Source organism: Saccostrea cucullata, unplaced genomic scaffold (assembly GCF_032062105.1).
Source record: "Saccostrea cucullata isolate Sc308-1 unplaced genomic scaffold, CSIRO_AGI_Scuc_v1 ctg370, whole genome shotgun sequence".
Taxonomy (NCBI): Eukaryota; Metazoa; Mollusca; class Bivalvia; order Ostreida; family Ostreidae; genus Saccostrea; species Saccostrea cuccullata.
The window spans coordinates 126,756-146,066 of NW_026922495.1; the positions used below are offsets into that span (position 1 = coordinate 126,756).

The 19,311-nt window shown below is 32.8% G+C and overlaps 1 protein-coding gene across 1 annotated transcript; it reads left to right on the plus strand.

Moving 5' to 3' along the window:
* Positions 1-4,932: 4,932 nt before the first annotated feature.
* Positions 4,933-13,738, plus strand: LOC134261856 (GTPase Era, mitochondrial-like). The gene is made up of 12 exons (XM_062744247.1): positions 4,933-4,986; positions 7,194-7,298; positions 7,731-7,895; positions 9,116-9,243; positions 9,476-9,553; positions 9,695-9,741; positions 10,123-10,184; positions 10,531-10,643; positions 10,902-11,309; positions 12,193-12,339; positions 12,683-12,766; positions 13,615-13,738. Exons 2-12 carry the CDS (start codon positions 7,253-7,255, stop codon positions 13,723-13,725), a joined length of 1,389 nt encoding a protein of 462 aa, XP_062600231.1. The 5' UTR covers positions 4,933-4,986; positions 7,194-7,252; the 3' UTR covers positions 13,726-13,738.
* Positions 13,739-19,311: the final 5,573 nt, after the last annotated feature.

Below are 19,311 nucleotides of genomic sequence, written 5' to 3' on the forward strand. Positions count from 1 at the left end.
CCGACACGTATTTTGGGCTTCCCATAGCAAAACATGGACTCATTATATTCATATTGGAGGTGGAGAGTATCATTTAGTGAGCTCATTGCTCACAGTACCTCTAGTTTTATTACTTTTCACGGTTTTACAAAGCAACTTGAATAAAACTTTGAAATAAAATTAATGCTTTACTTTTTTGAAGTACATATTTATAAAAAAAAAAAAAAAAAAAAAAAACACACCGATTTAGCATTTTGTTCACGAATTTTGAAAAAAAAAAAACTGTTTGTAGCATTTGCCAGTGTGCATAAGGGTTTACGTCAAGTTTATCCTTTATCTGTGAGAATTCTTTAAAAAAGTATCTTTTATATCATCAACGAATATTGTGAATATAATGTTGAAATGCTCGAGCAGTTTTCGTACAAAATATTTACTTTTTTTTTATCTTACCGAAGAACTTATGGTTCACCAAATCAAAAATGAAATTTCATAAAGATAAATTTTTAATTAAATTTATGAATTATATAAAACAGTACAGTGTATATGATAAATTATATTTTAATGTTTATAAATAATGCACAACGTCACTATAATAGAATCTAAATGATAACTTATTTGCTTATATTTTATGAATGGATTATTCATTACTCCGAAGTTTTTTGAAATTATCAGCAATATTCCTACCTTACCAAAAAAAAAAAAACTGTTTAAAGGAGAATCTTAAGTAAATATTAAAAATAAATAATTTAAACAAATAAAGGATACTTATCAATATACATATAAGGCTAATAAGACATACATATATGTGGATTGTTTCATCTTTTAAATTAGTTAAACAATTTATAGCAACTTGATTAGATTTTAAAATGCTCTTTGAAATTTGAGCCACATTTATTTCTCATTCTTTGAAGAAGATCCCAGCAGAAGACAGACTGATGGAAAAATTAAATAACATTTCAGATCGGGCTCAATTCTCAAAGGTCTTCCGACACTGTGTATTTACAAATGGAATTGTCTATTAAACTACAATTAATTAGTTCTACACCGTAAATATGCCATGCATGAGATAATGAATCTTCGATAGGGGAGAAGCTAAAAGAGGTAATTTACATGTACTGTATGATTTTGGGCGGAGCTGAAAGGCACGTGCCGCGGCGCGCCAAATGTCATACAACCGGCTTCTATAACTATCGCTGCAACGTTATGCCGAGGTTTTTGTTCTGTTAATGGTAAATATTGAATTAAAGCACTCGACAGACTATCAAAGAACAGTTTTGGAGAAATAAATCATTTTATGATCAACTTGAAAAATGTGAATTTTTGTACGGTATGGGGTCGATACGGGCCTAACATATGTTTCGGAGTTAAGCGAGGCAATTTCTTTATTGGTATTTTACGCTTTGCCTCTCTTGATATGGTTTCTTGTACATCATATAGTAAATGATGCTTAAAATCACCAGTTTAAAAGGGAAATTAAATAAATGTAACCTATCTGTAAAAATTGCTTGTAATCTGATAACAATAAGTGTTCTGTGCACGCACAAATAATGAGAATACAATTAGAACATATCTATTTAGAGCCCAATAAGTAAAAATGAATGTTGATAACCATGCATGGCTAGAAGATTTACATGTAAATGACCTCCCCCCCCCCCCCAAAAAAAAAAAATAAAATAAACAAACAACAAAAGACAGAGAGAGAGAGAGAGAGAGAGAGATAGATATTTTTTCAAATGTATGCATTTTCACTTATTTAGATACTAATATATTGTATGTCTTGTTAATGATAAGCAACCGGTGAAGGGAATTTCTGTCTCCCAGTTGTGATATTTTACACATTTTTTTGACATTTTACCTTGTTTTTCATTTTTTAGGGTGTTCAAGTTGTTGGATCGGCATGCGACTAAATTATGAGTACAAAAATGTTAAAGACGCGGTTAAAAATTATTTGTTCTTCCTCGAAAACTTTCGAGGCGTTGAGTATGAATGCTGTTTTATTTATAGTCCGTCGTCTGTAGTCACCAGGGTACATTTGTCTGGCGATGAACATCTAGACCTTTTATTTTTCGCAACTTCAACCCCCATTATTTTCACAACCCCTCTTTGTCGAAGATTGACGAAGAAATGTGATGTTTCTATTCAGATTATTTCACGTTATCTATTAAAACATCAGAGAGCTAAGTGAAAAAATGATCATTGAAAACGAATGCGGCTGCTTTCTCGATATCCTTGTCCCAAGGGAAACAAGACACATAAAAAGCGAAACATTCAATTTGTAGCCAACAGTCGGCCATTTATTTCTCTGTCGTCTGTCCGTTAGAAATGGATTCGTTCCTTGGAGACAACTTAGAGTCCATTATCGGAAAAACCCGCGCCATTTTGGGAACGACTCAGCTTACTTGATGTCAAACTTCAATAGGAATCGCTACAAAATCAATCCGCACCCATTTCGTGCAATTAAAGAAATATCGATATTCCGAGATATCTATGTAATGTAGGAACAGATTGCCCAGTGTCGCATGAGGGGAAAGTATTTCTGTCTAGACGAAAAGAGATGAAAAATGGCGCCACAAAAACTGTCTGAATCACGTGACAAGGATAATCACGTTCGTCTGTTTAAAATTTAGGTACTTCCTAGTTCTGAAATAAATATTTAAGAATATTATAATCTCGTTGACTAAAATATTAATACAGGAACCTGCAAAGGAATATTTCCTTGAACTTAAAATGCGATTGTAATGATTGATTACAGCTTCCTAGACAAGTGCCCGATTCGTATACCCTCATCATCTCCCACTTGTACTTGGATAAAAAAAATACAAATACCTAAAAAAAATCTTATTGTATCTTTTCTTTTCTTTTTGTTCCCCTCTTTCGTCTGTCAGTCTGTAGTTCTGTCCTTACAAAAACTAACCTTGGTCATATCTTTTGAACGAGAGGAGACAGAGCTGTCACATTACACATGTTTATCGCCTGTGAAGAGTCTTTTTCTTAATACACTATGATTTTTGACCTTGAAGTTTGACCCATTTTCAAAATTTTAAACATTACCTTGAATGGGCCTTGCCTTTGAATGAGAAGAGTTAGGGCTTTCATATTACACATGTGTATTACTTGTGACAAGACCTTTCTAAATACTAGTACACTATGATTTATCACCTCCTGATCTTGACCTTGAAGTTTGACTTATTTTCAACAACTTTAACCGTGGTCATGGCATTTGAATAAGAGATAAGGCTTTCACATTAAATATCTGTATTGCCTGTGGCAAGACCTGTCTAAATACACTATGGTATTTGATCACATTATCTTGACCTTGAAGCTTGACCAACTTTTCAAAAATGTTAAAAACAGATAGTGCTTTCATATTTGACTTTGAGAAGAGATATATATGGCTTTCACATTTGACACATGTATTACCTGTGACAATATATCTCTGAACATGCTATGATTTTTGTTCCCTTGACCTTCACTATTGACCTAATTTTCAAAAAAAAAAAAAAAAAAAATACACCTCTAAATGATATATGATAGGGGGTTCATATTTGACACAATATGCCATAAATAATGACATCTCATCCCAAAGACCACAATTCTTTGAATTTGTCTGTTCACTATTAATTTTGATTGAGATGCTTATATTTGTTTGACGTGCATTACCTGTGCCAAGATATTTCCGAGCATGGTACGATTTTTACCTTTTGACCTTGACCCTCACGATTGACCTCATTTTCAAAAAATCAACTTTGTTGATAATTAACTTCTGAATGTCATATAATATGGCGTTCATATATTTGACAAAATATACCGTAAATAATGGCATCTCACCAAAAAAGACACCGAAAGCGGGGGATCGCAATTCTTTGAATTTTCTTGTTCTATTTACACTTAATTGAGTGATAATTTAAAAAATCTCTTAAAAAAGTTGAGTAAAGCAAAGCTTTTGACAAACTCAAATGCGCAGCATGCAAAGCAAGGTCAATAGTACAAAATATAGGTACAGAAAAAATAATCAAAAGGCATTTCTATAGGAGCCGGGGGTAGGGGGCGTGCACCAATAATTTTGCCGATACTATAGTATACTATAGAAAACATACAGTATACTACAGAAAAAATGTAGTACTACTATGGAAAACATACCTACTACTTTGTCCTCTCAATGAAAACGCCTGATGTTTTTTTTTTTTGCTTGTCAAGGAATTTATTTTGTAGTTGATAGTGCCCCACCTGAAAATATATGGCCGTGTGTCCAACCTTCGAACTTAAATTGCTTCCTACGGGTCTGAAAGTGTATAATTTTCGTCAATGTCAAGGTCACCTGACTTTTAATTAAAGTGACATGGACACAGTTTCAACTGATTTAAACAAAAACAATTTTAATGTTTACAATTCCTTACTAAGGCCAATCGAATGATCAGCAAAAATCTGAACATCATTTCTTGACTTACATCATTTGTTGATTTACAAAGAAGATACAGAACTTAAAATTCTTCATAATCTGATCAAGGCTCGTGTCTTGTTTTCATTTACATATAGAAAAGTATCATATTTATAACAAAACAGGATTCAGCAAATCAATAGAAACTGTCTTTTCTCATTTAACTTATTGAAGAAAAAAAATCTGCTTTGAACGAACACACGTAAGGACATTTTACCTATGCAAATAAAAACATGGCAAGGACCCTGTTTACAACACAAAATTTGGATCGAGCTCTAAATTGGTCCTGTATCTCGACAACTGAAATTCAAATTTTTGATGATCATTAGAAATACCTTAGTTAAATATTTGTAAACATAAACAATGTAAAAATAATTTTAAAACATCTTTAGCTGAAACTATGTCCATGTCCCTTTAAAGCGTAAATCTTGTAAACGATATTGAAATGGAGTATGGAAAGTTAAATTCTGTGATAAAGATTGAAAATTCGTCTTTACCAACATTCCACGTCTGGACAGGAGACGAAATTTAATCATTTGTTCATGTTTTCTGTGTATGCGTAATGTAAGGTGGGAGTGATGTACAATTTTTTGTCAGTTATGGACCAGACAATAATTACTTTATTTCTCGCCGTTGAAGTAGCTTATGAAGGTTGTAAAACTTGATTTTATATATAAAAAAAAATATTGGAAAAAATATACACTGTATATTATTAAAATTTTTTCCCTTTTATGAGTCATTATATAGGAAACTAAAAAATCTGTTTGACATTATTTACTACTTAGCAATATTAAAAGAAGATAAATATTTCGTGACAAGCCCCTGTGCTTGGCTGAAATGTTACATAGGTGGCCATTTGATAGGCTCTTGTTTTAATACTAAACTTGACTTCAAATTTGTTTACTTGATCAACACATAAGACACGATGAGAATATCTTGAAAATGTTTCCCAGAAAATTGACAGTATCAAAACCTCATGTAATATTTCTTAACTTTTGGGGAAAAAAATGATTTAAAAGTTGTACAATTTTCAATTTTTCACGAATTATATATGTGTCTTTGTCAAATTATCCAAAATGGAAAAAAAACTTAAATTTGTTTTTGTTATTTTTATCCTTATGCTGTATTATATGGAATGCCATATACGACAGTCAACTGCTTACTGCCAACTGCTGACTGCTTACTGCCAACTGTCCGCTGCTTACTGCTAACTGCCACACATATTTGAATAAATTTGATATTTATATTGATATTCATATGAATCTAAAAAAGAGAAGAAAAAAAAAAAAAAAAAACAGGCGCGGATCCAGGACATTTTTCTTTTTTTTTCAAGAGGGTTATCCTTGTAAAATTAAATTGATTTAATAACCAATGTGTTTTATCTTACGTAATATTCAATATATGCGATTAATAAAGTACAAATGTTTATTTTTTAAAATTTGTTTTCTTATTTGAAACAGGTATAATAAAATGATTATTTTCTGCTTTTAATCTTTAAAGAAGTATCTCCCCCCCCCCCCCCCCCCCCCCCCCCCCCCCCCCCCGGAGACAACAAAACATTTGAAGAGAGAGAGAGAAAAAAAAAAGAATTGTCTTTTCGCAGAGAAAGATGTTTTGAAAATAAATATACATTTTCCAGTGTATTCTATAGTTGAAAATTTCCCCAAAAGAAAAATACCGCGGTGTGTTATAAAGTTTCAAATGCATGGATCTTCGGGGGGGGGGGGTGTTAAAATTTGTACAGTCATGGGTTAATGTATAAACTAAACGAACTAAAACTGACCTTGGACCCTCCATTTAGAAAGCATTTATATCTCTTTGTTTTTACAAATAAGATCTGGGGCCCGTTTTACAAAAGAACTTACGACTAAGACCAAAAAACTTCAGATGATTGTAAAATTTTGCAAAATAAATAATTATCTTTGAATTTGTTTGTGTAAAAATATCTTACCACAATTTTCGATATAAAATTAATTTAAAAGTTGTATGAAGAATTAAATTTGGTCTTAAAACGGGCCCCTGTTTTACATCCTAGACCTAGAGAGAGGGGTCCGGACCACCCCTCTGAAAATTTTAAAGTTATTTAATGCATACTAAAACAACCAAAAGATATTTATTGTTTAAATTAAATCAACTAAAAGGGACCTTACAACCCCCCCCCCCTGAAAACGCGAATTTGTGTTGTTGGTATAAAAAATGTCATAGACATGAAGGTACGACGCATAATAACCCCCTCTCCCCGGCCGACATAAATGTTTACCCTTAGGAAAGGACTTTACTTTTTTTTTTCCTGTCATAAAATTTCTGGGCTGGATTTTTTTTTACCAGAGTGACCCTCTTGGAAAAAATGTCCTAGATCCGTGCCTGTTTTTTTTTATTTATTTATTTTTGGTGATTTTTTTTTTAATTTTTGGTGAAAATTCACATAAATATCAATATAAAAATAAAATTTATTCAATTTTGTGCGGCAGTTAGCAGTAAGCAGCTGACAGTTGGCAGTAAGCAGTCAGCAGTTGACAGTAAGCAGTTGGCTGTCGTATATGGCATTCCATAATATTAAGTGATAAAAAATATTACAAATTTTTATTTTTAATGTCGTCACACGCAAAATCCCCCATGGGAATTTTCAAAAGTTGGCATGTATGGAGAGAGCACAATAAGTTTTAAAAACTTGTGCCCAATCCAATTATATTACAGTAAAATGTGTTCAATTAAATTCATATCTATACACGAAAGCTGAAAAATTATGATAATGCGCTACCATTTACAAAATAAGGTCGGGATCGGATTCGTGAACAACGAAAGGAATGTGAACGAGTTAACTCTAATTTAAAGATGGCTGCGCCCATGTCAGCAAGATGCGCGATGAAATTAAACAAAAGTAAGCTACTTTACACAGTATAGATGCCATAGAAACAGAAAAAAATAGAAAAATAACTAAGTTAGAGTGTTTATGTCTCATTTTAATTTGATACATTAATAGTTCTTAGATCAAATACACAAATATGAGAACTGATCGAGTAAATTCGAACAAACATTGAAACAAGTTTCTTACATCAGTATATTTAGAAAATATTGAAGATTTGTACTTTTATTTCATTTTTTATACTTGTTTTTAACATTTTTATTGTTATTTTCATATGAAAAGTGAGATAGAATGTTCTATCATTAAAATGATAAATGTCCTACGGACCCGGTACAGTTAGATTATTCTAACTAATGAAAATTCTATTGTTTAGTCCTTATAACAAGTTCAAGTCTTATTTTTAGTTTTCATCTTGAGGTATTTAAAATACATGTGATATATTTTCAGAGTTGTCATGGAGTCATTTAAAGTTGATTCTCAACTATCAGAGATTTCAAATACAGTGGTATAGTACTAAGCATGTGTACCATGGCAAAGAATCTGATTATTTTGGAACAGCTCAAAAGTTTCCAGAATTCCACCCTGAAGATAGACGGATATGTTTTACACCAGGCAAGTAATAGAGTACACAAGGATTGATGTTAAAACTGAAAAGAGTGTCATTTTATTGTATAATTCATGATGGATAGCTTAGGATGAGGCCACAAACCCACAATAGGGAATTAAAGATTTACAGGAAAATATATTGAGAAGGTCTATAAAAACCTTCTTTTCAAGACCCAATAGATCTTAAAAGATGAAACTTATCTGAAAGCATCCTGAGGTAGTGTAGATTGTATTTTCATCAAATATGGTCCCAATGGTTGATTTGAACATATTTTATTGTTTAGATGTTACAACAAAAGGATTGGACACAAGTTCTTAGAACATCCTCTCCTTATGGTCCCAATGGTACCGTAGGGTGGGACCGCTACTGCAATAGGGAATCAAAGTTTTACATTGTACTAAGAAGAAAAAAAATCTTCGGAGTAAACCACAGTGGAAACACTAATTTGCAAGCATTCCCAGTTTGTTTGGGGTTTAGTTTTCATTCTGCAAATTGTGCACTCCATGATACAATTAGCTAAATTCAGGATCAAAATTTACATAATGCAAATAAACAAGAATTGATTATTCTTATCCAGACCACAATTGTAAGACTAGTCGGATAGTCCATGTTACAGTTGTAAATATATGAATAATGAAGTATGACCATGTTGCGTTGCTGCAGAGATCTCTTAGAGATTTGTCATAATGTTGGTCATATTAGTTTTTTTGATACATGAAAATCTGTAGAATAGCTAAGCTTTTAAAATTCTTCAGGTGAGCATCGTTTCCCACAGGCCTCTTGTTTTAAGAGATTTTAAAAGTTTTCTTATTAACTTTGTATTTGAACATTGTATGATGAGAGTTCATATGTCAGCATCATGATATGTATTGACATATTGAGTTGTTTTTTTTTTTTTTGCAAAACTCTGCTTATATATTTTCATTGTTTATGAAGGGTTGTCGCATAAATTTGAAATAGCAATGTGTTGTGTGTACATTGTTAACTTGAAAAAGTTGAAGGGGGTCTGGAATATCTTCCCTAACAAGAGGTTCACTGTTCAGGGGGAATACCAGAAGAACGGGGGGATTATATCATTATAGCGAGGGAAAATCCCCTGGCCCCGGGTCTTAAGGATAACCCTGTTATGAAAATTTTAAGAAAATTACCAGATTAGTTCCTGCAATGAAAATGTAAATATTGTTTCAGTGTATTTGTATAAACTGATATTATCTTTCAACCACAGAGGAACAACTCATGAAGATTACACTGCCACCAAATCAACCAGATAATTCTAAAATTCTGCGGATGGCAATTATTGGTGACCCCAATGTAGGAAAGTCAACTCTTATCAACAGATTGTTACAACATAAGGTAAGGAACAGACCAAAATACTAATGTAGGAAATAAGGGCTTACTAGTTTTAGTTTTGGAAAGACTAAAAGCACAAGTATAAATTATTTGAGAGTGAACATAAATTGACTTTAGATCATTTTTTTATATGTCTTGTTTTATTTGTTGCTTTTGTAAATCATTATGTAAACATTCAATAAACTTAGTTGTTTGAAATGTGTAGTTTTAAGTTTTTTTGTTTTTTGATTCTCAGATCCTTCCAGTTTCAAAAAAGATAAACACCACAAGAAAAAATACCCTTCTGGTCCTGACAAAAGATGAATACCAGATAGTAAGTGGAATCTCTGCTCCTGGTGTCCAGAACAAAGCAAAAATTTCAGTGTGCTTGTATTCTATATTGGTTGAAAAGCTATGTCTTTAAGCCTCATACTCAAGGGGAATAATCATGTGGCTTTTTTTTCATTCTTTGTAGATGTTTGTGGATACACCAGGAGTTTTAAACCCTAAAACAAAAGCAAGGTAATGATATGGTTCACTGAAAAAAAATTTAAACTGAATTTTGTTTTGTTCTTTGTTTTACTACAAAAGTACAGTCAAACCTCATTATCTCAATCTGGAGAGGATCCAGATTAAATTTTGAGATATCTGATAATTCAAGGTAATCAAGGTAAAAAACAAAAATATTAAGTGGTTGGGAAAGCCAACTCAGTTTAACATATTCCATGTATTGGAAATAAGAAAGTTCAACTGCATTTGTATGTGGGTAACAACAATTTATGTCTGCTTACTTTTTGAATGTAAGGGGCATTTTAAGAGGATACAAGACCAGAATTATAAAGAAAATAGATACAGCAATTGTTTTATATTAAATCATAGACTTTGTATATTTGTCTGATTTAGACATCATGTCCCATCATCCCTTGTATTGGATCCCGACAAGGCTGCTGATAATGTCGACCTTTGTAAGTAAAGGATGGTATGGAAAATGAGGCTCTACATATTAATGATTAAATAATGATAAGTTTTATCCAAAACTTCATTTTCAAAGGCAGTTACTTTATCTTTAGAAATACCAAATAAAGTAAATATACATGCTGAAACAACATCAATTATTTGTCACTATGTAATATAAGAATAATGAAATATTACATAGATATAAAAAAGATGTAAATACATGTTTAATTACTGTAACCAACCACTTTGGTAATTCCTGGAATGCAGCTTTAAATCAGATGCGATTGTAATTGTAGCCATCTGAAGTTTTCAGTCATGTTAATGTTAATGTTTTTATCCTTTGGACATTTTTAGTGGGAGTTGTAGTAGATGTCAAGGATAAGTTCCGTAGAAATACGCTCAGTAAAACAGTGATGAGAATACTTCATCTCCATAGAAACACTCCAACAATACTGATCCTAAACAAGGCAAGTATATTAACATACATTATATTGCAAACAAATAGGGTTGAAATCATGGACTTGAATTTGGAGAAACACAGTAAATGAGAGATTTCATTTATCTATGTGCACGATTGTCAAGAAGAGTATGCGAACTCAGGACAACTGTTTTTTTTTTAAGTGTTCTTAAAAGTTCTGCTATTGCATGGTTAGCAAAATTTTAATGAAGTTATATTCATGCAGGTGTAATATGAAAAATTTTGATGCTGTACTTTCAAAATATAGGTTGATTCTGTAGTGAACAAGAAAGGTCTCCTGAACACAGTCATCTCCCTGACAAATAAAGAGTTAGATGAAAAGAAAATACCCTTATGGATGGACAAGAGAACACACAAACTGAGAAGGAGAGAACAACAGGAAGACTTCGTGGACTCAGTGATTGAAAAATACAAAGCTTCTAAAGGGAGCAGTGGACAGTCCTCCAGCCCCTTGGAGGACACAGGTGTTGAGGGCTCTAATGAGGAGTGGGGTGAGGACCAAGACGTGTCCTCAGATGAGGATTTGGAATTCAGGAAGTACATAGAGAGATTAAAAACTTGTCCAGAGACTGCTGTGCAGAAAACCGGCTGGTCAAATTTCAAGGAAATTTTCATGGTGTCTGCCCTGAAGGATGATGGTGTTGATGATTTGAGGGTGAGGATTTTTAAATTAAACTATAGTGAATTCTGTTTTTAAATATGTGAATTTTTTTTTGATTGTCATGAATGATTATCTTGTTTCATTAAAATTGATGAACTTAAAATATGCAATTTGTGGCTAACCTCAGTGAAGTCGTGTAACTTTAAGCCTAACATGGGCCAAACTTGTGTAACCGGAAAGGAAGAAAATGCAGCAGACCAGACTGGGATTTGAACCTGGGCCCCCTGAAACTCCGGTCAGGTGTTCTATCTTTGAGCTACTTGGCCACTGGCGATTGAACCCGGCTGCCCGCCACACTTGTATGGACATTGTATCTAACAAGCTTAAACAGAGAATGCATCTGACACATTTTCTGGATGAGTTACCAAGTCCAAGTTTTGGGAAGAGGTCCATTCCCAAGTAACTATAAATGTAGCTGAATCAATCTTAAGTGGCTGATGCACCAAGAAATGAAAAATCTCAGACTTGCATTGGATGTTACATGTGGCATTTATTTTGTAACTGAGTGACCAATCCTCTGGATTAGGACCATTACCAACTAGCTTGAGCCTCATGTGGTGATCAATCTTGCAGGTGTGCTCAGATGCTTACTAATGCTCATATTAAGAATGCAGCATCAATAAAGTTAAGGAGGAAGTCTGACATTTGCTTTAGATGCTTTTTTTCTAAAATGAGAAACTATTTAAAGCATAGTGATAATAAAAGATACAGTGCTGTTAATGCGTTTAAGTAAATAAAACTTTTCTCTCCAGGAATATGTTTGTTGAGGCATGCTTTGCAATCTTTGGTTACTTTTGTTTTGTATAGTAGTCTAATGTTCAAGTAAGTTCATTAAAATTGTTTACCTATAAATAAGTAATTTGTATTAATTTTGTAGGACTATATGTTTTCTTGTGCCAAACCAGGAGATTGGCTGTACCACAGCTCAGTGTTAACAGATGAGTCACCCTACAAACTGGCAGAAAACATTGTCTGGGAGAAAATGATGGACTTTGTCAAATTTCCTGTTTATGAACTACACCCTGTTAGTATTTAAATTCACTTTCACTTAACTTGAAAATGACTAAGAATATCAATCTTTGGTTCTTGGTTGGAAGCAACAAAGAAAGGAAACTGCTCCATGTGGTAGCTCATAATGTCATATGTTTTGAAGATTTTAAGGTCCAATGATGATATGAAAAGAGGGATAACTCTTCATAGGATAAATATTCCATTGCAAATCACGTTGAAATCTGTCAAGTTGAAACGTCAATTTTGCTCCACATCCAATCTTCACTGTCCCTACTTTTCCCCTTATCTCTCCCTGAAATGTAATATTTAGAATTTTGTTTTTAGCAAATATGATATTTAGGATTTTCATTTTTCAGCAAATTAAACTCTGGAGGTGGGACTGGGAGGCGGACAGATTAGATGTCGTCATGAACATTGAGTGTGCTAACAAGTTTCTTGTGGTGAGTGGAGTGATTTTTTTGAAGATCTGGAGGATATAATATTTCAATGTGAAATGTTCATCATCAATTCTAATGCTATTCCAAGTAGTGGTGTTTCAATCATCGATTATAATCGAAAATCAGTCGATTGCTGACATTGTCCAAGCAATCAGTTGCATTTTTAAAATTCTGATTAATCGGTTTATTATTTTATTTTACAAGCATAATAATTTTTAACCCTAATTTTCCATCTACAGCATTGCTTTTGACTTATTTGTGTAACGTAATGGTGCAGTTAAACAAACTCTTGTATTTCTACCCTGACAACAAAGCATGTTTCTGGGCATGGGCGTACTTGGGGTTCTACTAGATGAACTGACCAGCTGGATCACCACAGAAAGTAGTCATTTACCCATTCTTACCATTTACAATACTTGTTTAAATTGATATACTTTTTAGATGTCCGATTATAATCGATAATTAGTTACTTAGAGTAACCCAATCATCGATTATGAAAATTTTACCGATTCCCATCACTAATTTCAAGGAAATTATTGTTGTATCCTCTATATGGTCTCAAAATATTCTACAAATTAGCAAAAAATAAATTTTACTTTTTAAAGTAAAAATTTTTTTCAGTAAAACATGCTTATAGCGAACATACTGATTATTAATTGACACTTACAAGGAAATAGTTTTCATTCCGCATGGCTTACAGACATATTGTGAACTTATGGGATACATGTATTATGAAGTCTGATACTATCAAAGCTCAAATCATCAATATTTGGCACTTCATTATTGGCAAGTTTTATTGTAGATACATATTGCCTAATATATGATTACAGTTGTATATAATTTTATTTTAGGCAACAGTTGCAAGAGAAATTCCAGTCATTGTAGAAAAAGCAGTAGAAGAGCTGAGAAATCTGTTTAAGTGTCTTGTTAGATTAGAGTTGTTAGTGCTGAAGAAAAAATAAATTCAATGCAAAATAAGTGGGTATTGTTTGTTTTTTTTTTAGGTCACCTGAGTAACTCAGGTGACCTATTGCTATCCGTTGTTGTCTGTCGTCATCCATCGTGCGTCGTGTGTTAACATTCGAACATTTTCAGCTTCTTCTCTGAAACCACTGAACCAATTTCATACAAATTTGGTATACAACATCTATGGGTGAAGGGGAACAATAATTATGAATTTCATGGTCCCCGCCCTCCTGGGGCCTGAGAGGTGGGGGTCAAAACCACTAAAATTATTGCAATCTTTAAAAATCTTCTTCTTTACTCCTGGACATCAAGCAGGCATACTGTTGGCATGAATGTAATGAGCATTGAGTCATCTACCAAAATTGTGAAATTCATGGCCCCAGGGTCAGGGGTTCTAGTGCTAGGGCGGGTCTATATAGATTATATAGTGAAAATGCGTTATTTCTTTGAAAATCTTCTTCTCTGCTCCTGGATATTAAATAAACTAACTAAGTACAAAGTTATGATGAGCAAGAGTGCCTCATCCAAAATTGTGAATTTTTTTGCCCCAGGGTCAGGGGTTCTTGTGTTAGGATGGGGCTGTATTGATTATATAGTGAAAATGCATTAATTCTTTGAAAATCTTCTTCTCTGCTTCTTGGTATTAAATAAACTAATTAAGTACATCGTTATGGTGAGTAAGAGTGCCTCTTCGAAAATTGTGAATTTTATGGCCTCAGGGTCAGGGGTTCTGGTGTTAGGACGGGGCTCTATTGATTATATAGTAAAAATGCATTATTTCTTAGAAAATATTTTCCTTTGCTTCTGGGTTTTATGCCAATGATCCAAATATATTTATGATGAAGAAAGGTGCATCTAGCAGTGGTTTTTTTATGCCCACTGGGTCAAAGGAGGGGGGGGTGTTATAAAGTCTGAAAATAAATTAATGCTTTGAAATCTACTCTTTGGTATTAATCAACCATTTTATGATAAAATTTGCAAAACCCTGGGTCAGTGGTTCCTTTGGGGTGAGGTGCACAACTGGGTATAGAGTGGAAGTGCATTTCTCTTTGTTACTCTGATCTACCTCTGGGTATTAAGTAAATAAAGTAAGCATGCTAACTAAATAATTATGATAAGCAATAATGCCTCTTTCAAAATTGTGAATCATGAATTTCATGGCCTCTGGTTTAAAACACGAACCAATTTAATTGTTTGAAAGTTGTTACACAATACTCAGGTGACCTATAAAAATGCATGTCTCTCCTATTATGTTTGATTTCCTTATAATAAGCAACATCAATGAACAGCTTGTCCTTGCTGATTAAGCCCCCTCCCCAAAATAATTAGAATTTTTCTTGTCCAAGGGGCCCAATTCTTTCCAAAATGGCTCGATTGTACCCGAAAGAGAACTTGTCCTCAATATTCTTAACCTCTGCGAAGAAAATGAACAAAAACTGATGGTGGACCGACTTCAAAGGGAGCATAATTAAATCTTTAATAATTTGAATTTTTTGGGGGGGATAGTGCAGCCTGTCTTTACCATCATTAAAGTTGTAAGTTTGAAGTCAGTCAAAAAGTTTTCTCAAGTTTAATATGGCAGGGATTTTTTTTAGCTCACCTTTAAGCTGAAAGCTATAAGTGAGCTTTTCTGTCCTGTGGCAGTCCTGCCAAGAATTTTTTTTTTCAGGTATATATGTTACAGTAAATATGTGTAATCAGGAATTTCATGTATTTCCTGAATTTTAGGAAATACATGAAATTCCTATTCTGCTCAAAGAATACACGTATTTACTAATTTCAGTTAGGAAATACACGTATTTACTGAACTTTTCAATACTTTTTACACCTATTTACTGACTGTATTTTGATGGGATAATGTTAAATATGAATCATAAGATATAAACAGATGCACAGATGCATTTAATGTTGATATCAGTTAGCATAATTATCATATGTGATTAAATAATATTTTTGATTATTTACAAATTTTAAAAATTGCATTATTTGTAAATATTAACCCCAAAAACTTAATGATATTGTTTTGCTTTCATTGTTTGGAATGTGTTTTCTATATCACAACATACTTTTACTAACTTTCAGTTATTTAATCTAAAACACTAAAATCGCTTACTGGCATTTTTTATTATTAGATATTCATACAGTTAATGCTACAATTATTAACAATAAATAAACTCTAAAGCATCTTATTTGCAAATAAAACAATTCTTATACGGTCTCCTCAAAAATGCAACAGAAAAATCTTGCAAAATACACATTATTTAACGATATTGAAGAAATCAGTAATTCAAGATGAAACTTCACTAAAAGGAATTTTCCACCCTCGTATTTTAATAGTTCAAAATATAATTTTTGCTTAATAAATTTGAATTAACCAATAATTGCAAAACATATCTATGTTACCATAATTGTAAAGATGTAAAACTCAAGTAAATAGAAGTACCGAGTATATCAACATCTAAAAATCGTACATTTTTGATACATTTTAGAATAAAAACAAGCAAATTCAAAGAATTGTGGTCCCCCGCTTTCGGTGTCTTTGTGGGCGAGATATCAATTTTTTAGGGTCAAGGTCAATAGGTAAAAGTTTTTGGTATCCCATGAAAGGTCTTGCTAAAATATGAAAGTCCTAGTTTCTACCGTTTAAAAGTTGTGACCAAGGTTAAAGTTTTTAAAAAGTAGTTAAAACTCCAAGGTCAAAGGGTCAAAGTTCTTGGTATGCAAAAAAAAGGTCTTTTCACAAGGATTACATATGTGAAGTACGAAAGCCCTAGCCCTTACCGTTTAAAAGTTATGGTCAAGGTCGGTGTTTTTTCAGAAGTACGTAAATCTCCAAGGTCAAGGTCAAAAGGTCAAAGTTGTTGGTATCCAATGAAAGGTCTTGTCACAAAGAATACATATATGAAATATAAAAGTCCTTGTATCTACTGTTCAAAAGTTGTGACCAAGGTTATAATTTTTAAAAAGTAGTTAAAACTCCAAGGTCAAGGTTAAAAGGTCCAAGTTCTTGGTATCCAATGAAAGGTCTTCTTACAAAAATAATTTATGTGAAGTATAAAAGCCATAGCTCTTACCGTTCAAAAATTATGGTCAAGGTTATAGTTTTTTTCATAAGTACGTAAATTTCCAAGGTCAAGGTCAAAAGGTCAAAGTTGTTGGTATCCAATAAAAGGTCTTGTCACAAAGAATAAATATGTGAAATATGAAAGTCCTAGTACCTATCATTCAAAAGTTATGGCCAAAGTAAAAGTTTGGAATTTTTTAGTAAAAGTTGGTCAAACTCCAAGGTCAAGGTCAAAAGGTCAAATTTGGTGGTACCCAAAGAAAGGTCTTATCACAAGAAATACACATATGAAATATGAAAACCATAGCTCCACTAAATCAAAAGTTATGGGCAAGGTTAAAGTTTTTGTGACGGACGGACGGACAGACGAATGAGATTTAATGTCCCCTCACTTTCGCAAAAGCGGGGGACAATTATGTATAAACTAGTTCAAATAAATCACAATGATATTAAAGCTCCAAATAACATCTTTACAAATGTATTTGAATATCAGGGAATCTATTAAACATTAGCAGTTCAAATTAATGCATAACATCAGATTTGTAGAAAGTTCTTATCAAATGCTGCTTTAAAAAAAAGAATTTTAGTATTTGTATACCTATGGAATTTTTTTAAGGATATGTATAAAGTATTCATCCAGTTTAGTTCAGTAAAAACGTGTAAAATTGGCTAAAATTTTCAGAAAATACATGAATTTCCTAGCAATTCAGTAATTACACGTATTTTCTAAAATGGCCAGTAAATACATGTATTTCCTGAATGGTTAAGGAAATACATGAATTTCCTGATTTCACATATTTACTGTAACATATACACCCTCTAGACCAGGACTACGTGTAATTTAGACTTAACCAGATTAAATTACTTTATAGATAAGTTAAACTTGATAAAGTCCAAAGTTTTAATGTAACAGATAACACATACTAAGACATGTGATCATAGTTTGTACTTAGATGATCAACAGGACAAACATTGTATAACTGAAGCCATGCAGGTAAGAAATTAATTAATAGAAGTAACCTATTAGCATTTCTGTACATTTGAAAATGGTCAAGAAATTTCCAAAATGCATAAATTATGGGGAATAAAATTTTAATTTTGACACAAAGATTCAGTGAATGCATGATGTATATGATGAATTGACTACCTGGTATCTACATGTTATATCTGCAAAGCTGCTTGATTGCTTCAGGTATACAATGTGGTTATTTGATCCTAAAAACTTTTTGTCCTCATATCAAGTCAATGAAATTGCCATTATGTGTTGAATTTTATCCTTCAGTCACAATACCTAATCATGGACCCCCGTACCAGTGCCCAGGATGTGATGCGATGTGACCTGTGTGAGACCGCTGTGGTACAGATGCACTGTGATACGTGTCTTGTCAACCTTTGTAAGGCTTGTGTGGGAGAACATGTGATATCTGATCGATCAAAAAGTCACAAAGTCGTCACTTATGAAGACAGAAAGTCCACTCCCCACTACCCTGGATGTACATCTCATAGTAAAGAACGATGTAAAATGTTCTGTAAACAATGCAATATTCCTCTCTGCATCAATTGTCTTGAATCTAGTGAACATAGAGGTCATGAATTATCTAAAATCTTGCATGTCCGTGATGAAAAAATGAAATTGATTAAAAAAGAAAGGAAGAAATTAAATGATACAATTTATCCAACCTATCAGGACATAGCTTCTGATGTACAAAACAGAATGAGTCAGTTAGAAAAGGAATATGGAGATCTCTCAACAGCCATAACAAAACATGGAGAGGACTGGCACAGAGAAATTGACAAACTTGTCAAGAAATTTAAAGCTGAAGTTGAAGAGATGAAAAATACACAATTACAAACTCTACAAAATCATCTGGATGAGATAAACAAGAAAATATCAGATATCAAGGATGAAATTGATTCAATGGAGACTGCTATGGACTCGAATGACTTGTCAGAACTATTCAGTGTCACATTCAATGTAAACAATTACAGAAATCTTCCAAACAAAATTGTACCATCTTTACCCAAATTTACACCAGGAAAAATCCCTGGAGAAAAACTAAATAAACTGTTTGGGACCTTATTATCAACTTCTTTTGCATCAGATGAACATGGCTACAGCATAAACACAACACAAAAAAAATTAAAAGGCCTACATGTAGATCCAACCAAGAAATTGCTGCTTGAGGCACATAAACAATGGCTTCTTAACAAAACAATCTCAGAATATACAGACTCGGAGTACATGTATTATGATGAAATAGATGAAGATTCATTACCTAAAATTCCTATGGAAGAAATCGAGGATGCAGAGAAAAAATATACAACTCCTTCTTAGTGTCATTTGGGATCATTACTCAAGTCAAAGAGAACCGAGTCAGAGTACGAGCCAATGGGTAAAGCAGGGACAAAATTTATTAATATCTGTGTAATAAATAAATTATCTGTCTGTCAAATTAATATAGGGTTAATTGATTATCTCCTTAAGTATATGGGAGAGAATAGTGTGAATTTCAAAATC